The sequence below is a fragment of the Trichoderma ghanense genome (genome assembly GCF_004382785.1).
Source record: "Trichoderma ghanense strain CCMA-1212 chromosome Unknown scaffold_4, whole genome shotgun sequence".
Taxonomy (NCBI): Eukaryota; Fungi; Ascomycota; class Sordariomycetes; order Hypocreales; family Hypocreaceae; genus Trichoderma; species Trichoderma ghanense.
The window spans coordinates 1,955,457-1,980,349 of NW_027395667.1; the positions used below are offsets into that span (position 1 = coordinate 1,955,457).

Consider the following 24,893-nt stretch of genomic DNA (forward strand, 5'->3'; position numbering starts at 1 on the left):
GGGGGGGGGTGGGGGGGTAAAAAGCCGAAGAGTTCCTTCATGCTCCTCGTGCTACACACCCCTAGGAATATGACAATCTTGCCATGGAGGGTGCGCTTTGTCTAGGCCCCATCGTGCTCGATGCGGATACCACTGGGCATCCAGTGACAGCCCCTCGCCAATGGCACTTGGACTGATGCTGGAGATTTTCTTCGCGCGCTGTCCATCATGGGGAACTGTAGAGAATTACAGGTAACTTGGCGTCGTCAACACGAGGTTTTGGCTAAACTGTCCTAGAAGAGCTGCTCTAGAAGGTAGTATCCATGGAGGGTAAACAAGCTGCTTCGATACCGAAGCCATCTGCTCGGCCGGAGCAAGGCGGCTTCGGGCAGCCAGGATCTATCGTCTCGACCCAACCCGACTAGCCTTCATCTGGCTTTGGAAGAGGCAAGCCGAGACTCGGTGAGGAGGCGCGGCGCTTGAAACAGGGGTGGAGAAGCGAATGAGAGCTCTCTGGCGTGATCATTGGGCGATCGAGGCCATCCTGGTGCACGGGAGAGAGGAGCCGGCAAACTGTATGTGATGGCATATCCCTCTACCCCCTCTGCCGTTATGGCTAGAAGTGATCGAGGTTGAGCTGCCTTGTCGGGCGGGACCCGGATGCCGAACCATCCTCCAAGGTTTCTGAGTACTTTATCGGATGGCGTTTTCCGGACATGTACTGAGTGAGAAAACAAAGCCTAACTCTGTTGAGTCGAAAGTGACCGAAAAGAATTGGATATTAGGGAGACGCCACCTGAGTGTAGAGAGCACGAGATCTTATCTTAGTAGATGTAGGCAACCTGCGGCTGGGGGACTCGAAGAGGCTCGGCTCGCTTGGACTTGTCCAGCTACTACTGTCTGGCTTTTTCATGCCACAAGTACAGTAGTGTGCCAGGATTTTGCCACCTCTGTCCAGTACCTCTAGGGTATCTTCTCATGATGATCTGCACTCTGGGGCCTGACTGTCGACACTAAGGGAGTCGAGGGGAATTGATCCGAAGAGTCCTGCGTTTGGTGAGTACTATCTATTCGAGTGGGCGATAAGTTGGAAAAGTGGAGAGGTAGAAAATAACGGGCAATTGAAGTGATTCATAAGGTACTGATGGATGAAAGTTCTTGAAAGCTACTATAAAGGGTTAGGCAGGGAATATCTCCCACGAAGAGGAAGGAAGCACTTGCCGCGTTCACTGGAAGTCGAAGTTGCTCCCTGTGATAAAGCAGGTAGGTAAATATCCATTTGGAGGTACATGAACGCATACCTTCGCATACAGAGGTTAGTACCTTACCTGACGACACCTTAGGTACCTAGGTAAGTAGGTACTAACTTGTAGTACGGAGTAGATAAGGTACCTAAGGTGAGAGATGCTTTATCCACCTCACCTAAAGGAAGGTGCTACGAAACGAATGTAGGTCCGACATATCACTGTTGAAAAGGTTAGTACCTAGAAGAACCGAGTGAAAGCGATACGTAAATTCACTCACTCGCTCTTTACTTTTTTTGTAGGGCCCTGGCCGCCCTTGACTTTTCGCAGGCTGCGTGATTAGGTAGCGGCGGCAAGTGGGCGGCTAAACTTAGATACACACTATCACTGCCGCTAGTAGATCCTGCAAAGTGGGCTGGCGGGACCTCCCGCGGAATAGACTCGGTACCTTGTTTATAGCGCTGTTGGGGATGGGAGCCGAGGTACCTTTTCCCCGAGTGTCAGGAACCGCAAGGCATCTTGGAAGGCATTATCCAGGAGAGGAGGCAAGAAAACAAGAGCTTGTGCGGCTGGCAACTTCAGACGGAAATAAGCCATTCTCTGCTCGCCTCTACTGTAGATGCCGTCAGGAGTACAGGCTTCGATGTCTGCTGGCTGAGACAATGCTCCATCCCCACCACTCCCATATGCTGGGCTCACCACCAATTGGCGTCCCTTGATCCAAATTCCTCTCATGGGGAGCTGGATATCAAGGCATGGCCCATGTCCTGAGTACGTACCTCATAACGTTCTTACCTACGTAGGTACCTTTATTGGCTTTGTTGTCTTCTTCCTGCCTCGTGTGAACAGTAGGCCCTGTAATGCGGGACAAACCACTAATGAAACGCCGCAGCCCGGAATCGCCGCCTTACCGGGGATATTTGGGTTGATCGGCGTCTTCATTCTTTTCCTACTTACTGTATGGCAGTAGCAGACAGCGGCAAGCATGATGGAATAGAAAGAGAGGTGAGNGGGGGGGGGGTCGGAAGAGAACAACCCATCCCCTCAAGCCGAGAAACACCTCTCGAATCGAATGAATGCGCCTCTGCTCGTCCCGTCACCATCACAGACCTCCTCTACCCACCCATTTGCAGAGGTATGATCTGCATGTCCAAGGTGCATGTACACAATACATGTTGCCCAACAAGGGGCTGATGCTAGAGCCTACAATGACTACCTGTAGTAGCATCAACGCTGGGGATTAGCAAGAGATACACCCCCCTCCCCGGACTCAGGCTTGTCTTGGCCATCGTACTTGGACACCCATATTCTCGGACACTTTCTCCATGGCGTTCCCCTTATCTGCTTCGGAGTGCTTCGGACCCGGCCCAAGCACGATTGCCTACCGCTGAATCAAGGCTCCCAGCTAGGCTTGGTTAGTCGTCTCAGCCGCATCATGACCGGGTCTAGCCCGTAAACTGTCCGTTTGACAAACTCAATGAAAAGGGCGTCATTGTATAATTGCATGTAGCCGGGAAAGGAGAGCGTGCGTCCCTGGGCAGAGGTTGCTCCGTACAGAGACTCGTTGCCAAAAGGAAGCGGAGAGAGAGAAGACGAAGAACGCCTTACTTCCCTGGTGACTGTCCGAGCTAGGGCGAATCCCCCCAGTCTTGCTGCTTCGTAGAGTGTCTGGTAGATGGACCTATAGATATAGGAAAAAACACTCTGAGTGCTCGGTCGCGTCTCTGGGTATAACGCCGCATAAACCTTGCTATTTGTTGAGTGGGAATGACTATTTCATGTCTGTTCCTCTTTTGTTGTTGCGCTTGGCTTGATTTAGCAAGCATGGTTGAGCGCCTCAAAGTACGAACGCTTCGGAGGTACCATAAGAGAGACTCTCCCCGCTGCCGTTATTTCTCATTCAACTTCACTTCAAGCCATATTGTGCTGCCCTAGACAAGTCCAACGTTGATCGATTCAACCTTCTAAGCACCACAAGCGTCATTGCTTCGTCTTCTTCAGTCCCATCTCACCAAATCTCCCGTCTGGTATAGTTGCAGAATCACTCACCATCAGGTGAGTCGTCTATGTAGCTGCATCATTTACCACTGTCGTGCTTCGTTTCCCGTCTCCTGACCCGCATTCACCAACGAGATCAAGGAGCGTCTGTTGGCCCAGGCTTGGATTATTGACCCTCCAATGTTACGGTCCATGCAGCATCTTGTCCTCGTTTAGCCTGACCGATGCAGCTGACTCCGAGATCTTTGCAGAACACTATCCGCCACCAGGAGCTTCCCAGTTCTCGTAGTTTTCATACACCCTCTTCGCCGGCACCTGTCGAGTCCCGACTACCCGTCTCCTTGCCAGGGTTCCGCAGCCATGTCTAGCGGCCGCATTGTCGTGTACCTCTTGAGGCGAGACCTTCGGACTGCCGACAACCCTAGGTATTTTCCATTATCTGTCCGTAACGGGGCGCAAACATGGCTATACCCACCTGCTGCCAGTGTATGTCCTCCCTCCAGACCAAATTGGCCTTTCTGGCTTGGTCCAAAGATGGAAAGACGACTCCGTACCCCCTGCTCGCTAGCCAAGGTCTCAAGATACCGGAAGTGCGGCATCCACGCGTCAGATTCGATTTAAAGCCCAAGCTAGAAGCTCTCGGATCCAGCTCGATCATCCGTGCCGGCAGCTTCCCAGACGTCTTGGGGAGCATCGTCCAGCATTATGCCGACCACAAAGATGGCCCTCAAGTCGCCGCTGTGTGGATGACCAAGGGATTTCTGCTGGAGGAAGTCAAGGAACAGCAAGCGATCGCTTCGTTCCGCGACGAGGTTGGAATTCGGTCCGCTCCGTTTCGCGATCACAAGCGGCTTATCGATAAGTAAAGTTGACCCAACTGTCGCCCATGTAAGTCATGCATTAGAAGATGAGCTTGTCTAACCAAATGATAAAGTCCTGAACTTTCTACGCGGTCAATTCTCGAGTTGCCCGATAAGTTCTCTGATTTCCAGACGCGGATGAGCCGTGTGGAGGGCCGGCCTCGCTGTGCTCTTCCTCCCCCTATCCCGTTCTCGTTGCCCCCTTTTCCAGATCATGCATCCCTCCCAGCCCAGCAGCACGCCTTCGAAATTCCAAATACACTGTCAAGACTCGTTGAGAAATTGAGCAAGCAGGGTGAGGCTTAACGCTGCCTTCTTCAAGGGCATCGGCTTCACTTGCTTGATACCGGCACTCGCCCCCAGTGGTGGCGGAACACTGGCTCTCAAACGGCTGCGTTATAACATCAAGAAGGGGATCGTATCGCAAAATCATACAACCATCGACGACTTGAAAGTGCACGATGGAGGCTTCAATCTATCAGCGTATCTGTCTCTGGGCTGCATCAGCGCTCGGCAGGTCCACGAAGAGCTGATGCGGCTTGAGCAGGGCACCGAGCCTGACTGGGCTGAAGCTCTGGGCTTTGGGGAGGGTGAGAACACGGGAACAAAGGCTCTTCGAGACGAGATGCTCCATATCGACTTCATCCGGCGGAGCAATAGAAATTACGGCCAGAGTTTTTACAGTCTCGATGGCTCCGGTCCGGGCAGAAAACGGGGCATCCCTTACAAGACGCCAAAACGAATTACGGCTCGTCCCGACCAAGTGCCTTGCCCCATCGGCATCGAGGGCATTCTTGTGCAGTTCCAAGTAGGAGCAACCGGCTTCGGTCTCATCGATGCCATCATGAGGCAGCTTCTCTGCACTGGGCATATCAGCATCCGCTCCCAGATGCTTGCTGCCAACTTCTTGGGCAAGTTTTCAGGCATCGACTGGCGCTTTGGTGTCGAATGGGTGGCGTCTCTTTCCATAGAGCACGACACCTCGCTCCACTGGCATCAATGGCAGCACCATGTTGGCATTGGTCCCGATCCCGGTGGAGGTGAAGTAACCTTTTCTCCTGCCCACGCCGCCCTCGAATTCGATCCAGACGGGCTGTTCGTACGGAAGTGGATGCCGGAGTTGCGGCGCCTTACCGCACTGCCAAACCTGTTCCAAGTAGCTACGACTTCTCCCGAGCTTCTGCAGCTGCTCGGGCTGCCGACGAGTGTCATGGTAATGAGGCCAGTGCCGTCTGATGCTGTCAACTGTCAACGCTCCAACCACAGGAGGTGCGGGGGCCTGCACCCTCAGCTGTTTGTTTCCAGACTACCTCACGGACTTGTGGCCCTGGGTCCGTATCCCAGGTTCCTCCCAGTCTCCCGTCAAAGATTCGTCATCCCCATCCAGGCCCCGAGTCTCTGTTCACTACCGCCACCGTCGCCTCCACCGCCGCCAGGGCTTCCGCGTCCCCCCTTTGGATTCTTATATTTACCTCGCCCAGGATCGAGTGGCCAACGGCCGGAGTATCCTCTGGCGCCGCATCCACTGCTTTTTGCAATCTTTCAACAAACACTCTCTTGGTCACTCTGCCTCCTTCTCTCCTGGAGTATTAGACACCCACCAAAGAACAACGCGCACCATGGTTGAGATGACTCCTCTGCAAGAGGCCGAGGATTCCAGTCATCCTGGACCAATCAGGAAGCTTCTTCTGCCCGCTCGGGACTCTCTTAAGGCCCCTGACAATGCATCCAGCGGCCTTGCCATAGTGGCCTCTGCTTCCAGAGCTCGCCATGACGCAGTTGGACCTCCTACGGCCGTGGCATCGACCTCTCGGGGCCCGACAATTGTGGTTTCTGACCCAAGGGCTGTTGCCGCTGCCGCAGCCTTTCGCGAAGCACACGACAGACCTACGACCATGGGTTCTCCCCCGAGAGGCCCTCGACCTGAACGGGCTGCTGAAGCGACTCAAGCCGCACCTCGCATGCGTCACGTCGCCCAGGTCCTTCAACACCCTAGAACGGCTCAGCATCCTTCTGGCGCCGCTCAGGAGTTCCGTGGCTCTTCTCAGGCACCGCTGAACGCTCCACGCGGCCCCCGTGCGGACTATCGGCCATCGCAGGCCCAGTCAAATGCTCCGCCAAATGCCCCAAGGGGTCCTCGTGCAGACTACCGGCCCTCTCAGCCTCCACGAAACGCACCCCAAGCGCCTCGCGGACAACATTGGCAGTATCAGACCCCTCAAGTCGATCCTCAGGCGCACCGTGCCCAGAGCTGGCAATATCCGAGTCGTCGAAACGTCGTCCCCGGAAACGTTTTGACGTTCCAAACCCCCCAAACCCCGTTCAACGCTCTGCAAACGGCTCCCAGGGCTCCTCGAGCCATGCAGCCCCTTCCAACCGCTCCCCAGTGGACTCCCCAGATGGCAGAGTCCTTTGTTGGAGCAACCCCTCCTACTACCTATCCTTACAGCCTCTACACGAGTCCACCTTGTCCGGCGTTCTATGGGCCATACGCCTTCAGTCGCCCTGCAACCTATCAATATATGGAGGAACTGCCCTACTATCAAGTGCTACAAGACTATTATCAGTGGCATGCCTCAGGCCCCAATGGTGGTAGCCCCTGGAGCATCGCTCCTCCCGAGACTGACGAAGTTGTGAGACACGGCATGATTCTTCGATTCCTCGACAGCCTTCCTCCGCCTCCTTCCAATCCCGAGTTCCCCCCCGACCCCCCTCAACTCTATCTCAGGACTCGCCGTCGCCGTAGGAATCGGACTCAGTCCTCTAGGGAAAGCGGTGCCACTGGCCAGACTGGCTCTACCGAAGGGACGACTGCTATAACGCGCCCTGTTGCGCCTACAGCGTCCGCAAATGCCACGTCTCCCCAAGTCGCGCAAAGGAAGCCGCACAGACGTGGTGAGCGCGGCAAATCTGGCCGGCAACATCAGGCAGACGAAAGCAATGCGGATGGATGTAAGCAGTCGGGCGAATCAGGAGCCCCCGGTGAGGCTGTCGATGTTGGTGCTGCCGAAGCTCTGGAGAGCGCCGATCTGGGCGACATTGTTGAGACTCATGAGGACGGCCAGGACGATGGCGAGGACGAGGAGTGCGACGATGAGCACGACGAGGTTGACGACGACTGCGCCAGTGCCGCTACCTGCATGTGGTGAGTCATTGAGATCACAAAAGGCTCTGGAAGTGTCGGAAAGGGGGATGGCCCTTAGGAAGTGCGGAGCGGAAACAATATGGGAGTCTCCAGGCGTGCGTTTCCTTGCACATACGAGCAGCGTTAGTTAAGAATTGTTATGAACATTATCCTAGATAGCAGTCGATGTCCTATCGTACACTTCGTCTCTCCGCTTATCCCGTGTTCCCTCCCCCGGCTCGTCTACGTGCTGTGTACTTCCCAGGTGCTTGTCTCAAAGCTACGTTGGATGCTGCAGTAGTAGAAGAGTCCGTCTACCTGAATATTCCAACGCCGACACGTGCTCCTCCTTCATGTCTATGTGCTGTCTATTCTTGGCTCCATTCTTCCATTCCTCTTCCTGTTCAACCCCTTTCTTCTCCTGTCTCCTATGCAGAAGCAGCAACAGTCACCTCCGCACTTTGTCTTTCCCTTTCCCTTTCAGCTGCATGCCTCTCGTGATTCTGAAAAACGGCAAGCATTCCCAAGTCGTAACTCGCCTTGAGGCAACCGGCCGTCACAAAAGCGACCCAGAACAGGCCGTGGTCCGCCAAGGTGCCCGTCAGAAAGGGGCCGAGGCTGGCCCCGACCGTCTTGACCACGTTGATCACGCCCATGATGACTGTCCGCTCGCTCGGTTTGATCACGGCCGCTAGGAAGGCTGCCCGGGGTGCGACATCCATGCTCTGGCTGGAGGCGCGGAGCCACAGGAAAAGCAGGGAGAGACGCACGTCGGGGAAGACGGGGATGAGGGAGAGGAAGATGGCCGAAGGCAGATGCGTAAAGACCATGGTCTGTTTTGAACGCAAGGGTTAGATCTATTCTGCATAGGAGGTGGTAGGGGAACGAGGAGTCGAAAGGAAGCACATACCTTGATGTTACCGAATCGTTTGGCTAGGGAAGAGGCAACAAGCATGGAGAGAGCCGAAGTGATGCTTGTGACGAAGAAGATGGAGCCAAGCTTTCCCTCTGCAATGCCGTAGCGCCAGCGGAAGAAATACGTCACCCAAGACCTGCATTATGCAACACGATTAGTCCATGCTCGGGTATTGAGGTAAGGGAGAGCTAGAGCCATCTTACATGGAAGCCAGGCCAGAGGCAAACGCATCCAGGGCGAAGAAGACGCTCAGGCTGGCCATGATGGCATATCCTTCTTGGCTAATGTCAGGAAGAAGAGACGCAAGTCGGCAACGGCTCTTTTGCGGCTCCTCGTTTCCTTGCGAGTTGCCATGCTCGCTCCCCAGGAGAGGGGATGCCTCACTGTTGCTGGCTTCTCCGCTCGATTTGACGGTTCTTGTTGGCGCCTCTTCGTCGGCCTCGACCGCGCTGCTCAAGAGCAAGGCCAGGGTGAGCTTGACGAAGCCGAGGACGGCATATCCAAAGAAGATGAGGCGGTAGGCATCAATCAGCTGCCATCCGAGGCCTGTGGAAACATATTGGACAGCCCATCCACCAGTCATCAGCCCAAACGCCGTCCCAGCTGTGCCCAGCAAGCTGTACCAGGCATAGACGTCGCTTCTCGACGCCGGCTCCGTGAGATGAGCAACGACACTCTCCTCGATGGCTCGAAAGGGGCCAATCTCGTTGCCACTGAAAGATTTGAAGACTTGGTTACATCATGATGTTCTCGCTCGCCAGAATCTCTTTCATGTAAAGTAAGGCATCGGATGGGAGAGTCCTCACATACCTCGGGCTAATGACGCCGAATATGGCCGCCGCAAGCAAAACCCAGTAGTTCTCGCAAAAGGCAAAGACAACACCGCTGCCGGTCATCAAAAGGGCGCCCAGAGCCAGGATCGCCTTTCTGCCCAGTCCGTCGGCCACGAGTGTGAGGCAGAAGCTGATGCAGACGTCGCCGACCAGCGTCAGCGTCATGAAGAGGCCGATTCTGGTCTTGGAGATGCCCAAGGCCTGGAGGTAGAGCACCAAGACCAGGGTCGATGCGCCATAGGCGAAGAGGCGGACGAACCGCTGCAGGCAGAGGAGCTTGACGTCTGGCCTGCTGTGATGGAGAGAAACGAGGCCCAGCTCGGAGAGGATCTTGACGAGGAGCCCGGACGATTGCTCCATCTTTTTGTACTTTGCTTTATTTCTTTTTCCTTCTCTGCCCTTGGTCTAATGATTTCTTTGACGACGATGTTGGCTCATTTCCTACCTTGTCCCCTTCTTTGTCCTTGACCAATCGCACCTTTGTGTTACAGCCCTTCCATTTCCTCTTCTCTTCTCCTCCCCGGGCTTCTAGAGAGGATCGACGGCATTCTTTATAGCTGGTTCAAATTCAGTTTCAGAGCCGATCCTGCCCCACTGCGTGAACAAATAGTCCTCGAAGATCCGATTTCGTTCACGCATCTGCTAATCACGGTGCAGGTGGAGGTAGCTCGGTGATAACGCCATAATCCGAGACCAAGTTCTCCATAGTTCATACAAGCCTTGCCGTCGACAAATCACCCATTGCGGGCTATAATTAGGCAATACCATGGTACCACTATACCCAGATCTATACCATTCAGTAATACTACTACCAAGTCACTTACTTGACAGTTTGGTCAAAAGCTTGCACCCATCCGCGTCCACCACTCATCAGTGGCGGTGATGGTAACCAACAGTCACTATTTGCACCTCTTTAGGTTCAGATGTTCAGCACAATAATGTTCAACAGACGGGAAGAAAACGAGAATGAATTGCGAGCCAGGCAAGGCTTTCACTTGGAGTTACCTACCTAGGTAGGCGCTCTTTTCCTGCCTAGAGGGATTCCTCCATCGGCCAAGGACTATTTCCTACCTCCTCTACCGGGCCACGCCCCAGATTTGCAAATTCGACCAAGCAAGCAAGCAAGCAAGCAATGTAAAACCTTCCGTGAGACATGATGGTCCACCTCTGAAGCCCGAACTGAAGCCCAACGTTGAACTCGTGTGATCCCATCACCAGTGATCCCATCACTAGTGATCCCATCACTAGTGCTCCTATTTCGTGCAATCGGACGACCCTTTCCCCTTTCTCCAGAGACTTTCGAACCTTTCCTTGAAACGCCCAGGAATACCTCGTATGTTCTCACCCCGCGACACTTCAAAGGTTGTTCCACTTCCGAGCAAAGCAGCTCATCAGGTTGACGGCGCGAGACAGTTCGCGGCCAGACGCAGCCTCAAACTCCTTGCGGAGATTCTCACACTTGCCGACTCTGCGCAGTCCGCCGCCGGAGGAGCTGTGAGTGTGGCTGGAGCTGTCGCACATCTCGTCGTCGCTGCTGTCTCCAACCTCTTCCTCCTCAACTTCTTCAACCAGGAGCTCGCAGTCGCCGTCACACTCGTGATCGCTGCCGCCGTTGCGCTGCTCGTCGTCCACGTCGTCATTGGCGTGAACGCTGCGATGATGGGCCTGCTTAAGGCGACAGCGATAGGCGGAAGAGCGCTCAAAGTCCACCAGCATGATTCTATCCGACTGGGGGTTGTAGAGCATGTTCCGGAGCTTTGCGTCGCGGTGGATGATGCCTGCGCTGTGAAGCTCCGTATATGCTCGTTGAGTCGACGTGACAAAGCCTCGGTTGCAGGGCGATCCCCAGTAGTGCTTGACAGGCCGACCAGCCCAGCTGAGCAGCATGAAGTGCGTGTACTGCTTGGCATCGTGCCAGAAGGGCAAGTTGAGCTGCAGGATGCCTAGATAGACGGGGATGCAGCCGCCCTGGAGCTCCTTGAGCCGAGTGTACATGTCGCCTTCTCGCAAGAGACGAGGCACGTTCTCCTCCATGACGGCCTTGACGACGAATGTGTACCCGCGGGAGGCAAGGGTCACCTTGAACAGGACTCCCAGCGAGCCGGACAGGTGAAGGTAGATGCAGTTGCTGCCCGTGCTTCTAGCCACGGTGAGCTGCTCCTGGACAAGCTTCAAGAACTCGATGTTACCGAGATGCTTTTCCCCGTGCATGCGAACGTTGGGGCAGCCCGTGTCCAGTGGTGCGCCGTTGGTCAAGCCCAAGAGGCACTCCTGGGTGCAATACTCCCGCCGCCTGATCTCGCTGACGATGATGCGGTCGTCCTTTATCCACAGCGTGCGCCTGCCATCGTCTTGAATGGCGTCTTCGCTGTCCGACTGAGGCTGGTCGGCTTGTTCGGCCTGCTCTCCAACATCATCTTCGGGCACCAGGAATCCATCAGGGGACAGCTTGAGCCTGATTTCAATGGCCACATACGATTCCTCTTCAAGATCGTCGTCAACGTCGTCAACGTCGTCCAACACCTCACCGTCCTCTCCCTCTTCATCATACTCCGTGTCTTGATCGACCATCTCTTCGTCGCCATCGCTAGTAGCAGGAGAAGAGCTTCGAGGGCTCGGGTGCGACGGCATGTTTCGAAGCACCTCGCTGTAGTCGCTCTTCCAAACGTCGAGATTCGCAGCCTTGTTGTGCCATTCAGTGGGGATGCGTCCCGCTTGCATCGCCCGAATCATAAACGCAAAGATTTGGCCGACGGCTGAAAAGTAGACGCCCGATTCGTCTTGGATGGAGACGTCGTCATCGGGCACGCTGACATAGAAGTGCACGATGGACGGATCTTCCTGTATCTCCAGGAAGATGATGGCTCCTCCGGTGTAGACATAGCCATAGGTCACTCCGCATCTGATCATGCAGTCATACAGCTGGGTGATGGTGGCCGTCACGGTCTGCTTCGAGGAAGAGTCGAACGTGAAGCTCTCGTCCTCCTTGCCAATGACATCGCTCTGGGGGGTGATCTCCTCCGCCAGTGCTGCAGTGATCTCCTGAACCATGGGCAGGTCGGATGGCCTGTACTCGATTGCAACGGCGGGAACAGGCCGACCACTGTTGATGTTGGAGTAGACGCAGAGGCTGCAGTGCCGCTGGAATCCAGGTAGATCATATTCGAAGCTGGATTCATCAAGAGCTCTGAGCGCAGGGTCGCCTTCGAGAGGGCCATACGTCAACTCGCCGTGCAAGGCGACAGCCTGCTTGAGGACGGCGTCATCCATGACTTGCTGTAGAAGGGTGATGACGGAAGCCGACGTGCCCATTCTCTCGGAGACGCAGAGTGCCATGCGGCCGTTGATAGGCCCCAGGGCGAAATACTCATTGTGGACCTGTTCGATAGACGGGAACATCTTTTGCAAAAGGCTAGAGTCCTTGTGCGGCAACAGTGCGTCCCAGACGCCCCGCTGCTTCTCCATGAAGTCGGGCGACGGCACGATCCGCTGAGGATAGACTTTGCCTTCAGGGGCAAGCGTGGTATTTTCGGAGGCGCAAGAGTCGATGGTAAGGCTTTGTGCAGCTTGATTCATGCTGTGGCATGCTGAGAGATACTCTCGCAAGTTTTGGCACGTTGGCGTAGCATCGAAATCTTTGTCTTGCTGCTGATCTTGGCCTTTGTGCTTTTGCTGGTGGAGAGGCTCCTGCTGGCTATGGCCGCTTGAGTCTCCCTGGGTCTTCTCCCGCATGGCCAAAAGAGCTTCTTGCTGCTCGTCTTTGTGGGGTGTGGTGTCGGTTTTGACAAGAGATGCGGCCACAGCCGTCGGAATGTTGTCACTCATGACTCCGGTATTGGCGAGGGTACGGCTCCAGGAGCAGACGACAACGGAAACGGTATCAGGATATCAAAGAATGGCCTCTCCGCTTGAAGAAGAATCTTGTATGTTTGTGCTGTGGCCGGTAGACTACAGGCGTGTGGTTGAAAGAATAGTTGTGTGTTGGATAGTGATGGGGGGAGGTGAAGAGGAGGAGGTGAAGAAGTGAAGGTGGGAAGAGAGGAAGAAAGTGAGAAAGAAGAAGAAAGAAAGAAAGAAAGAAGAAATCAGACCTGGCGAACGGGTGGCCTGCGAGGGATGGGAGAGGTGACAGCCTTCCGCCAGCTGCCGGACCTGAGCCTGCTAACTACATACTTACCTATGCGTACCTAAGGTAATACTGCCCAAGGTAAAGTACTATACGGTCCGGATACGCATGCTGCCCGACAGCACACCTCAGTAGGTAGGGTACCTGCCTAGGTAGGCAAGGTAGTTCACCCCCCTAATCTACAAAGCACTGCATCGGATCACCTCCAGCTATACTTGTCACCCACAGAGTGCATCAAGAGATCGGGCCGCTTGCTTGCACTGATGCTACCTAGAGGTAGCCAGAAGTGCTGTGCGGCCACATACAGCTACCTACTTTTCTCCCTTACTTGCTACATTACTTGTGAGGATCCAGGCCATCCGATATCCCCTGGAGACACATCTGTCACTGCTTGGCCCGCGAGACTAGCGCTTGTGAGGAGAAGGAAGCACTCGTGAATCATATGCGGCACACCTCTTTTCCTGGCCCCAAGCACCGCTCAGGCTGCTCTCCCTTGCATTCTGGAGGAGGGGGGGTCGGGCTCGGAGGAAAAGCTTCTTAAGAGAAGTTAAAGCAACGAGCTCCAGTGACAGAACAACCCAGCACATTGATTCGAGATGCCTGGCTTGGCCCCGTAAGGCGTCATTATCTGCTTGCTTTCTGTTGCCCTGGTCACCATTGGATGGATTGGATGAAGTTTGTCACGCTGGAGAACCATCAACAGACGTTGGCAGTACCTAGTCTCGGTGCTACTGTACGTTCAGCCCATGTGCACACCTGATACCCCTACTACGAGGTAGGTTGTATGAGACAAAGGCGGTCCCCGTGTGGTTGCTACTGCGGCCGCGTCGTATCCGATGCAAGCTGGTACCAGGTACTGATACTCGGTCTTCTTGCAGAGGCGCAGTCTTCATGTTGGGGAGACAACATCTGGATGGGGGGAGCGCNGCTCTGGGGGGGGGGGTTTGGGTGATTTTGAGCATGCTGAGACAGCATACACCCACTGCTTGAAGCACATATGCACTCGCTTTCACATGTACTGGAGCAGCATTATGCAATGCATCACGAGAAGAAAAGAAAAAGCAGAAGCATGACAGGCTGGCTGAGCTGCTCCACGAAGCATATACTGCATCTCACTTTGTCCCCTTCCCCCCCTCCCCTGGCTTGGTATAGATTAGCCCGCGGCAGCTAGTCGTTCTCTCCGCTTTCCGCGTAACGAAATGCAGTGCTCCCGGGGAGCGAGATTGCGGATTTCAGCTCAGATCACGCCCACAGATGGATATACCGAATGGGAATGGTGGTGGTATCTCAATTATGGAGTTGCTTTTGCTCTTCCAGGTGCACGGCGGGAAGTGCCGTCCCATTTGGGCAATGCCAGAGCTGCAGAGCTGCTGCGAGAGCTGGCGACGGCTAATCTCGAGGTTTGACTCGGTGGTTCGGCAATTCAATCTTGGTTCGGCTACGATGAAGTGCTTCTGTTTCTTTTATGCTTAGGACGTATGACGTACGAAGTAGTCAAATCCTAGCTGGAGAGGAGTTTTGGATGCTGAGGCAGAGAGGTCGGAGACACGGTGCAGCCAACATTGGGAAACAGAGAGGACGACTGGCAGTCTCTCCCGCTGTAACCCATCATGAACATAGTAGATGCTGGGCGTCACAGAATTGCACTTCATCGACTCCTGGGCGTCATGCCTGTCGTTGAAGCTACATTGCATCACTAGGTAAGGTAGTTGTAAAGTTCACTACCTACTTGCCTGCTGCATCATATCGTATGCTACTGGACGCCACCAAGTCAACCAGGATCGTGGTGCCGTACAATTAGCCGCCCGAAGGCAACAAGTAGTTACGATTACCTTGAGCCAGTGGCCATTCATCAACTGTAATGGTGTCCTCCACTTGTTTTCTCCCACAGTCCGAAACACGGCAAATACACTAGTAGGCAATACTCCAAGATGGTTCGTCCATCACCACATTCTGCATTTGCCTCGATCCATTCGCCACTTCAGGTTTTGCAGTGAATTTCTTCAATTTCCTTTCCTGAAATCTACTGCACGGTGGTTCGTTCCTCATCAGGGTCCATCAAACTGGCTGCGACATCTAGATATGCCGGGGTGGCAAACACCCAAGCACCATCAACGGGATTGATTCTTCAAGAGCTGCTGCTACTGCTATTACGAACTACTTCAAGACTGCGGTCAGGGTCATTACATGTATGATTCTGCCAGAAAGGAAAGGTAGAACGGAGAAAAGAACGACAGGGATCACCCCCCCTTGCCAAATGCCCTTCTTCCCATCGCATCCTGCATGAATGCCATACAAGGCGAGTCGATCGAGTCGTGCCACGCATGTGCCAACGCGTCACACGAGCGGGGGCGAAAGCCGACTCGAGCCTCTATTTGCTGCAGAATAGGTCCAGACCAGGGAGCGAATGGGAGACAGGCTTAGGGACAGGCAAGCAGATGCTGCCTAGTAGGCCTGCGCCTCCTTTGTGTGAGTTCTGAATTGGTAGCTTCACCGAAAAGAGCGCCCTGGTGGCCGTTGAAGCATCTCGCAAGTGCCATCTCGAAGATTGAGCCATCCGTCGATTACAGGTAGACCAAGGGCCATCGTTGCTCCCACCTGCATAACAGACACGGGCTTCGAGTCAAGAGGCCATCATCGGCCTATCCTACACGACTTGCTTTCCATCATGGTTCGAGTGCAGAAACTTACTGCCGAGGTCCTACTGAGCGACCCGAGGCGTGGTCCAGCTGTTCCGAATAGAGAGGGGACGCATGCTCTCTATACAGTCTCGACGCATATTCTCGGCGGCAAGGCAAAACAGGAGCTTCGAATTTTAAATATCGAGACCGGCAAATCGACGCAGCTTTCGAGCGATCCTCGCGTCCACAATGCTCTCTGGGTTCCCTCTACGAAGCTCGATGTCATCTACCTGCAGTCTGCGGAAAATGGTCGAACCCAGGTGCTGGTAGCATCAGCAGCGGATGTATCCGCCGAACACTACCTGGCGGCAGAAATCGATGCCCCGGTGTCGAACCTGAAGCTGAGGGCGTTGGACAATGGCAGCGTCGCATTCGTAGTCACTGCTCTTGTCGGCGAGGCCGGGTTGTACAACCAAGAGGCCGCCCAGAGGGGGTCAACAGCGAGAGTCTATGATGCGGAAGTCCCTATTGTTGAGTCGCCACCTGGCTTTCTCGACAACCTGCGAATGCTAACCAGTGCACACAGTGGAATGCCTCATGTAGGCCCAACAGATGCAGCCTCTGGTATAACGAGCTTGCACTTCGCAACGGCCGCTGGGAGCTTCAAGGGGAGCTTTTCAACTTGGTTGGCGATATAGATCTGGAAGCTCCATCTCGCGCCTATACCGACACGCCATGCAACGACTTTGACATCTGCCGGAACGGCATTGCCTTTGTCTCGCGGAACCTGAGGGAACGTGGGCCCGATGGAAGCCCAGCGATGTCCGTCTACTTTGCACGCCTGGATTCTTTCTCTATGCCCCCGGACGGCATGCCCAGACAGATATTCATACCCACCACCTTTGAGCCCGCGGCCATTACAAACGTGCGATTTACGCCAGATTCGTCGAGCATTGGCTTCCTCTACACAGCCCATGAGGACCCCTACAACACTCGGTTGTTTCTGGCTTCCATTCACTCGCTCGACGCTTTCGATGTCTTCAGCCTCGTGACTTGCATCGACGCGGAGGAGGACAACCCGCCAAGAGCCTTTGAGTTCGCCGGCAGCTCTGATTCTGTGATTCTGCAAAGCCATCAGCTGGGTCACCAAGTCCTCTCCCACCTCACGCTGTACGACGGGGCCAAGCCGGAGACGTTCTTCACGGGCAGCAGCTGCAGTGCCTTTTACCCCTTGAGAGAGGGGGACTGGAGCGTTCTTCTGACCACGTCGTCCAGTTTCGTCGACAGCAGCCTGTGGCAGATTGTGGACGTTTCGGAGGCCAATATACTGAAAACCATATCTTCTGCAACCAAGAGCGGCGCCAAGTTTGACCTTTCGTTCAACATGGTGACGGAGCTTTGGTACGAGGGCGCGAACTCCTGCTTTGTCCATTGTTGGATGATACGGCCGCAGGGTTTTGAGGAGAACAAGAAGTATCCGTGGGTACTGGTGCCTCACGGCAGCCCGGGCATGGCTTGGAACAACGAATGGTCGACAACGGCATGTGCAAACGCATCACTGACGATGCTCTGGCTCCGCTCCGGTGTGTTTGTGCTAACTGTTGCTTTGTAGAACAATTTCGCCGCTTGGGCAGCACAGGGGTACGTCGTTGTACTACCGAACATCTCGGGCAGCAGTGGATATGGGCTCGGGTTTACGAGACGTACGTTGGTCTGATAGGGGACTGTTACTTTGTCTCTGACTTTCTATAGGAATTCGCAGCCAGAGGGGAGACAAGCCTTTCCAGGACATTCTCAGCCTGATCACGTATCTAGAAGGAGTGCCTTATCTCGACGAATCCAAGGCTACTGTGGTTGGAAGCGGTAGTGCTGCCTATCTTTTGAACAAGCTGCTAGGACATGACGTTGCCAAACAGGTAAGCTTAGCAACCTCCAACGTGACCAGGGGCAGGAGCAGACATGAAAAGGATGTGACAACAAAATACTCGGCTAGGCTATGTGAGACTGGAATCCTGACTGACTGAGTCGTCGTTCAGTTCTGCTGCGCAGTATATCAGAGCGGAACAATCGACCCTCCCTTGCCCCTTTCGCGCAAAGAGCCCGCATTTGAAAGCTTCGACCAGCTCAACCCATCGTATGCGCATGCGGACCTGGATGCATACGACAACGACATGGCTCGGTCGACCTTCTTTCATGGCTGGAACGACGCGCCGCCGACGCTCATCATCCACGGGGAGAAGGACAAGCAATGCTCCGTCACCGAGGCACTGACGGCGTTCAACTCGCTGCAGGCCCAGGGCGTTCCCAGTCGGCTCCTGATGTTTCCCGATGAGAGTCACGTCGCAATCAAGCCCGAGAATATCCTGATGTGGTACGATGTGGTCTGGGAGTGGGTTAAAAAGTGCTCCGATGGCGATATTGAGAGAGGGGATATTTCTTGACTAGCCATTAAGGTCTGATGTCGATGAGATGGCGGATGGATCCAGTTTGAGCCTATTGTATATCGACTACAAGTGGAAAGGGGAGGGGGGTTTGCTCGTGAGTACATTTGGATTATACTCCCCTGTTCTACGGCATCTTCAAGCCAGAAAGTATGATCGGGATCGCAATCTCTAGGAAAGTTTGTGCTGGGCGTTTTTTTTTTTTTTGATCTCATGTTTGCTATTGCCTCTTAGCTACAGGGTCACAAAATTGCAAATGCCATCAACAGGGCCAGAATGAACCATCCTGGTGTGCTAGAATACAACATCCATAATAACACTAGAGTCCATATTCCTTATCCTTGTCTTTGATGGGGATTTCACTTCCCGTGGTGTCCTTGTACTTGCCGCGGATAAAGTCTGAGATGGCCTCATCCTTGGCCTGTTCCGCCGCCGTCTCGTCGCTCTGATCACCTTGGCCGAGAACCTTTTCTTGCACAAAATCAACAGCTAGAGGAAAGGAGGCGTCAAGTTAGCAGACTGGATCTCAACAATGACGTTTAGGCCTTTGCGGGAAACTCACCCTTGTCGAGCATGTCCTCGTTCTTCTCGCCTTGGGCTCCTCCGCCGGCCATGTTGTTCACCTTGTCCATGAAACCGCCGCCGCTTTGCTGTTGAGTGCCGCTGTTGGCGTTTCCTCCTGTGTTGTTCTCGGCATCGTTTGAAGAGCCCGTGAATTTGTTGAGGAAGCTGGACATGGTTGCAGAGGGCACGTGAGGTACGTCGAGTCTTTGTTTGATAGGATGAGTCCAGAGAGGATGCAAGTTCAAACAACCGAGGTGAGAAAGGTATTTCGTTAGTCTGTGTCGTTATAGTGGCGGAATCTTGCCGTGCGAGAAATTGCAAGGTCAGGAGTGCAAAAAGAGGAGAGTGCCGTGGATAAATACTCTTATGGTTTTAATGTCGAAATCAAGCTTGAGGACGAAGCTGTGTGTAACCGGGGAAAGCAAGCATCACGTCACAGACGTCATACACACGGATCGCCTGAGGATCGATTGCCACTGCCTAGAATCTGGGGCTCGTCGCTAGTTTGCAGATTTCGGATCACGCCTGCTGCATGTTGGGCTGGATTCTGTGCAGGATAAGTACGTACGTAAACTACTAAGCGGGGAACCAATGACTGGGATTTCGATTCTTGAATGTCCAAGTATTGAGGGTAAAAGCACAAGGAAACCCCCGGATTCTTGGCGCCATGTGTGCGATGATGATTTGCTTTCGGGGAAGATGAGCTAAGATGCATGGTATTGGAGCTACCTTGTCCTACTTAGGCGGCACAGTACAGTAGGAGCAGTTTAGTATTGGTATTCACTCTTCAGCATCCTTGCTTCATCCTGACCATGTTCCACGCAATAACCAACGGTCTGCTTAGGTATCAATCATCAAGCATTCTCTACCGAGTGTAGCAGACATGATATCCCACTCGAACCCTCAAAATTGTGGCCAAAGAGATCAGCTTCCATCACCACCCGTCATCAACTAAAGTGTGTATCCCATCTACAGTACTACCTACCTGTAGGTAAGCATAAAGAGAGGGGCCAACGCCACCCTCCCTGCCCATATCGATGCTGTAACCTAATCGCAGCGTCGTATTTTAGATCAGCAGCTTCTTAGCGGCTGGACCTTGTCGTATTGTTTATTCTCAGTGCTTCGAATCCCTCCCTTTCCGAGGCCCTTGTCTTCATCCAACGCAAACTGCATCGGGCGAGATCATCACGAGAGAATCCAATGCTTCCGAGGCAACGCAGCTGAAATCCCTTCGTCCAGAGCTACGACGCCGTGCTAAAATACTTCTAGTCCTAGCTCACGTACTGCTCGTACTGCTTTCCCCCCCCTAGATTCATGCTGCTCCGCCTGGACTCGTACTAGCAAACACTTCAACGGCCATCGCAAACTCGCGCCCCCCACTGCGGCCTAGGCTACAAGCCCCGGGCGTGCTGACAGCCTCAAAACAGAGTTCAGGCCTGGACGCCATGCCTACTATCATCATGGCTCCGACGCAACCCAGTGCCGGGGACTGATGAGCCGTCGCGACGGAAAGCCCAGTCTGGTCCCCTTCTTCCAGAAGGCGGATTCCACTAATCGAGAAGGCGGCATTACGAGTGTTTCAGACATTTGGGTTGAGGGCACTGCTACGCCAATTCAAGCAAGATTTGCCTACTAGTCTCACCAGTCGGAGGCGTGCCTCTCAGCCTCATGCCTCGTCCTCCTCTCCTCCCGCTCTTCTCAACGGCGAATCCGTGGCCGTCAGTCAGAACGGAAAAAGTCCGACTACGGTAGCTGATGATCATGCCAAATTTTCGCTAAAAGGGCCTTTTGCCTAGCCCACACGAGGTCACCAAACGTGTTTGTCCGGCAAATGCCAATATTATGCGATCGCAGCTAGATCATCTCGTACGAGGGGGATGCATGGAGTGAGTACGGAGCAGCAGCGCACTGGTTGCTACCCAAGGCCTGGACAACTTCCTTCAGTGCTGGACATGATACAGTACCGCGCCGCCTCTCCATCTGCTCCTCTCTCCACAGCTCAAGCGGCTCAATGAATCGCGTCACCCGACGGCTAGCCCTGTTCTTTCTTCCTTTTCTCCTCGGCAAAGGCTGACAGCCCGCCCTGTGGTGTGTACAAGCGTTAGAGAAGCGCAGAGAGCGGGTTTGGCGGAATGGGACGCGGGCGGGCCGTTCTTATAAGGGATCCATGGCGAGACCCTTTGTCTTATACTCGTATAAGAAAGTCGAATTCACAATAAGCTTCAGGAGAAGCAGTCCATGTACGTGAAGCCCGATGAAGAGCGTCCCAGGCAAAGAGTACCCGAAGTATTAGCAGTATACCTTATCGCAGCGTACGAGTACATCGAGGGCCATCCGCTCTGCTCTGCCGGGCTCAACACTCGACCGCATCAGGCTCCCGGCGAACGGTCCGATTCCCCAAGCGTGGGTGGTCAGATCTCTGTGGGAGCGGTGTACTGAAAGGATTATCAAAGCAGCAAAGGATCGAGGCATCCTACGTAAGGTACTTGACAGGTAGGCATTGGCCCTCGTTCCGTGGTATGTCAGGAGCATGTCTGGAGCACATCGGCCAGGTAGACTTTCTAGATCTGTTATGTACGTCAATCGCAAAGTCCAAAAAAAAAAAAAAAAAAAAAAAGAAAAGAAAACTGTGCTCGCGCGTGCTGTGCTGTGATACATTTCTCATAAAGGTCGCCAAAGGGGCATCACTTCCACAGGCTCGATCCATTCCATTCCGTTCCATGCCATGCTATGCCATCCCGTATCTGAGCCACCAAAGATGCGTTGTACGTAAAGAGGTATCTAGTAACATGGACAAAAAAAGACAATTAGCTTCATTAATGGGTTAAACTCCTCCATTCTCCTTTCTCCGTATTCGTCTTCCCCCCTCTCTACTAGATGGCTCTCGCGCTGGTGGCGTCCCGCTCCGTGCTGTTGACCGAGGGACTGGCGCTGGCAGCCGGGTCCGGAAATCGAATATCGCGTTCCTTGTCGTCTTCCACCTCGACCACGACCGTTGTGACCAGGTCCATCTGGATGCCGGGGCCTCGTAGCGACTCCTGGCTGGATCCCCGGGGCCGCCGCCGCTTCTCCTGTCTCGGGCTGCTCGAGTGGCCCGCCAAACGCTGCCACGACCACCATCCGCCTGTCGCCTTGGGCTCCATCCTCCGTCTCGAGCCCTCGCCGCCCTGGATCCAGACCATGTTGCCGTAGCGTCGAGCTTTTGGTGTCTGGAGGAAGGCGATTGTCTTCACACCCGTGTCTGCCGCATCCAGGTCGTATTTAGAGGCGAAGATGATGGAGTGTCGGGTTGTGCCGAACAAGAGGCAGTCGAAGAAGCCGTTGAGGGAGACCAACGCTCCCGCGAAGCAGAACCAACCCAGCGGGATATCGGCACCAGACATGGAAGCCACACGCTCCGTCGCCAGCGGGAGCGTGCAAGTGACGTAGATGACGGCGTAGATGAGGAATGCCGGGTTGTGTTCTCCATAGCCGGCATCTGAAGCGCCGTCCGGGTCGGCGGCTCGGCGAAGGCGGGTTTGCTTACGGAGAGAGTACCAGATGGCAATGTAGAGGGCAGAGGTGACGGCGAGGGCAATGAAGATCCATAGATAGTGTGTAAGCAGACGCAGACGCTCATATTCGGCATTCATCCAGCACTGAGGGATTCGGAATTCACATTAGCCATCCAAGAGTCAAGGAAGAGAGAGTGGGGAGGGGAAAGCGAAATCGGGTTCAAACATACCCAGGCGCCGGCCCGAACAAAAAGGCCACCGTGATCCCGGCCGTTGTTTGTGATGGCAATCGGCAATGCCGAGATGAAATAGACAAACAGCCACACAAGGCCAATGGCCAGGTACAGCAGCCTCTGCGATGGTCGATATCCCTTGATCACAGAAAAGAAGGTGTGCACGGCAACGAGCATGATGAACATGCTCGAGGACAAATCGCCCGTCGACACAAAGAAGCCCTGAGCCCAGCACGTCTTGGTGTCCACCAGGATGGCATTTCGGTTGATCCATGTTGAGTTGAGGGCAAAGGCGATCGACTGGTGCAAGTCGGCAATGAGGAGGTTGTAGATGAGAATCAGGAACTGGTTGGGCGACCCCTTCATCGGTCGGAGGGGAGGGCCGTTGTCGTCCTGTGAGAAGTGTCCATCCGCCTTGACGGAGACGTCTTTGGACACGCTTGGGCGCGAGGCAAAGACGCCGTCGATGCCTAGAGTAAAATCAACAGCGTGCTGGGAAGTTGAAGCCTCGTGGCCTGGTTGATGGTCCTGCGGATTTGTCTCGCGCGGAGGCTCGCGCCCTTCCTCGCTGCGGCGCCTGTGGCGGAAGCGCTTTTCATTCTCCCGCCGAACGAAGAGCTGCCAGGCGACGATTTTGTACGTCAGGTAGATGAAGAGAGTGGCCGCGGAAAAGAAGGAGATGCATGACAGGACCGTAATGGCAACAAGGCCGCTGCGAAGAGTCGAGTCCAGAGGGCCGAGTGACTGCCCAGCCGGTGGCAGCACCCCTAACGGCATGGCTGAGGGTGAGAGAAGAGGCGAGACAGACTATGCCTTAGCTTATAATTGGAGATGATAGAGCCTAGGAGAAGGGATCAATGGACAGTGTGCTTCGGTTCGAGTTGTTGAAGTCGTCGTCGCATTATTGATCCCAGAGAAAGAGAGGAGGAAGAATAGTCCCCAGATTGTAAACCAGATCGGAAGGCAGCCGGCATCCAAAGTCCAGGAGAAGCGGAAACCAGAGCCAGACGGGACAAAGGCTCAGAAGAAAAGCAAGCCTGCCAGCTTGAAAATCGAACAGGAGAAAAGAAAGAACACAAACGAGGAGTTGACAAACGAAAGGAAACAGGAAGACAGAGGAGTTCCCGAGTTCTTCGCAAAGAAGAGCGAGAAGACTTGTCCCCCTGTCGACGATGAAGACGAGAAGAAGTGAGGAGAGTGTTGTACGGATTGAAACCAGGTAAGAACGGACGACGAGAGAGAAGGGGGGGGTTGTTTGTTAATTAGTCGACGTGCAGGGCATGTACCAGTCAACTCCCAATTCCCCGCGTCGACCTCGGAGATAGTAGGTACCTTTACCTACACCGACGGTAAGGAGTTCGAAAGGAAGGCAATAGCCATATGGAGCACTCTAGCAACCCTAAGTAGGGTGCGTGGGTTCTCGGAGAAAGAAAAGAAGATACCTACCAAGTACTAGGTAAGGTGTACCTCAACTGCAAGTTTGGGCTGGCGGAGGTGGCACTACACGCCACACTTATTTTGCCTTCTATCTAGCACCTACCTAAGGTACCATCAAACTGTTGCTGGGAGTTTGTACCTTAAGGGTAAATGGATAAGGTACTTACAGGTGTCCATCTGTTTAACAAGTTCCTCTAAAATCTGTCTCCGGTCTCCATGTTATTTCCATCATCCAATGCCGGCCCAGATTCGCGTACTACTTGCGACTGGTCGTCGGGGCTAAGCCTTGTGAAGCTTGGTGGTGAGCAGAGCCTTGAATCATGAAGCCTGCAAAAGCTAATCTGGCGCCTTGGGCTTGAAACAAGCACGTATCCAGGGGTGCTGTGACCCGTTTACCGTGCATCCTGGTCGGCAACCCATCCTAGAGGCGGGCAAGAGATACAGGAACGGAACCAGCCAATACAAGAATGGGTATCTGGTCCGGAGCAAAGCCGTCGGCCGACCTGCAGCTTCCACGAGGACTCCGCAGTGTTATCAGGTATTACTGCATGCGCCTGCAGTTTGGTAGTGTCACGTTGTACAGAGCCTCCTGTGTAAGGTAGGTATCTGACGGCAGCTCGGGAGTTTGTGCTCGCCTTTTCGTTTTTTGAACCAGGTAGCAGAGAGATATAGAACGTCCGCTAGGTACTATACAGCTGGGCTACGTTGCGAAGCACATGGATTCATCTTCTCCGCTGCGTCGCCATTGTACAAACTCGTACCTACGGAGCTGCGAGTACTACTACTACTAGTACTACAAGACTCTGGTTATTGAAAGATGGGGTCACCTTGTGGAATCCCAAATCCACGTTTCTGGCCCCCCTCTCCCCCTCACTATCGAACAACTTTGACAACAACTTTGACAAGCAACCGGCTGGCCGCCAGCTCCTCGGTACTGCGTGGTGGCGTTGTTGGCGCCTCTCCCCTCCCCTTATTAGCACTCGGTACATACCTACCTATCTCGTTGCCTCTCTCCGCTCACTG

At 54.2% G+C, this 24,893-nt stretch overlaps 7 protein-coding genes across 7 annotated transcripts; 3 read left to right on the top strand and 4 right to left on the bottom strand.

Annotated features, from left to right (window-relative positions):
- Positions 1 to 3,473: 3,473 nt before the first annotated feature.
- On the top strand, positions 3,474 to 7,230 carry CCMA1212_004821 (Putative cryptochrome DASH; the record flags this gene model as incomplete). The annotated part of the gene is given in 6 exon segments (XM_073702110.1): positions 3,474 to 3,707; positions 3,725 to 4,083; positions 4,156 to 4,344; positions 4,376 to 5,311; positions 5,967 to 6,322; positions 6,440 to 7,230. Coding segments are annotated over 6 exon segments (2,865 nt in total), but the record flags the coding sequence as incomplete, so codon positions are not given.
- A 403-nt stretch (positions 7,231 to 7,633) lies between these two features.
- Positions 7,634 to 9,314, bottom strand: CCMA1212_004822 (uncharacterized protein; the record flags this gene model as incomplete). The annotated part of the gene is made up of 4 exons (XM_073702111.1): positions 7,634 to 8,038; positions 8,116 to 8,257; positions 8,325 to 8,834; positions 8,932 to 9,314. 4 exons carry the CDS (start codon positions 9,312 to 9,314, stop codon positions 7,634 to 7,636), a joined length of 1,440 nt encoding a protein of 479 aa, XP_073559920.1.
- Positions 9,315 to 10,310: 996 nt separating this feature from the next.
- CCMA1212_004823 (uncharacterized protein) lies at positions 10,311 to 12,779 on the bottom strand (the record flags this gene model as incomplete). The annotated part of the gene is made up of 1 exon (XM_073702112.1): positions 10,311 to 12,779. One exon carries the CDS (start codon positions 12,777 to 12,779, stop codon positions 10,311 to 10,313), a length of 2,469 nt encoding a protein of 822 aa, XP_073559957.1.
- A 2,969-nt stretch (positions 12,780 to 15,748) lies between these two features.
- CCMA1212_004824 (putative dipeptidyl-peptidase 5) lies at positions 15,749 to 18,142 on the top strand (the record flags this gene model as incomplete). The annotated part of the gene is made up of 5 exons (XM_073702113.1): positions 15,749 to 16,231; positions 16,288 to 17,184; positions 17,314 to 17,404; positions 17,454 to 17,617; positions 17,738 to 18,142. The coding sequence occupies 5 exons, from the start codon at positions 15,749 to 15,751 to the stop codon at positions 18,140 to 18,142; spliced, it is 2,040 nt and encodes a 679-aa protein (XP_073559516.1).
- Positions 18,143 to 18,461: 319 nt separating this feature from the next.
- On the bottom strand, positions 18,462 to 18,879 carry CCMA1212_004825 (uncharacterized protein; the record flags this gene model as incomplete). Its single annotated transcript, XM_073702114.1, has 2 exons — positions 18,462 to 18,631; positions 18,705 to 18,879. 2 exons carry the CDS (start codon positions 18,877 to 18,879, stop codon positions 18,462 to 18,464), a joined length of 345 nt encoding a protein of 114 aa, XP_073559517.1.
- A 2,700-nt stretch (positions 18,880 to 21,579) lies between these two features.
- On the bottom strand, positions 21,580 to 23,210 carry CCMA1212_004826 (uncharacterized protein; the record flags this gene model as incomplete). Its single annotated transcript, XM_073702115.1, has 2 exons — positions 21,580 to 22,344; positions 22,431 to 23,210. 2 exons carry the CDS (start codon positions 23,208 to 23,210, stop codon positions 21,580 to 21,582), a joined length of 1,545 nt encoding a protein of 514 aa, XP_073559514.1.
- Positions 23,211 to 23,290: 80 nt separating this feature from the next.
- On the top strand, positions 23,291 to 23,625 carry CCMA1212_004827 (uncharacterized protein; the record flags this gene model as incomplete). The annotated part of the gene is made up of 2 exons (XM_073702116.1): positions 23,291 to 23,297; positions 23,348 to 23,625. The coding sequence occupies 2 exons, from the start codon at positions 23,291 to 23,293 to the stop codon at positions 23,623 to 23,625; spliced, it is 285 nt and encodes a 94-aa protein (XP_073559515.1).
- Between the last annotated feature and the right edge of the window lie 1,268 nt (positions 23,626 to 24,893).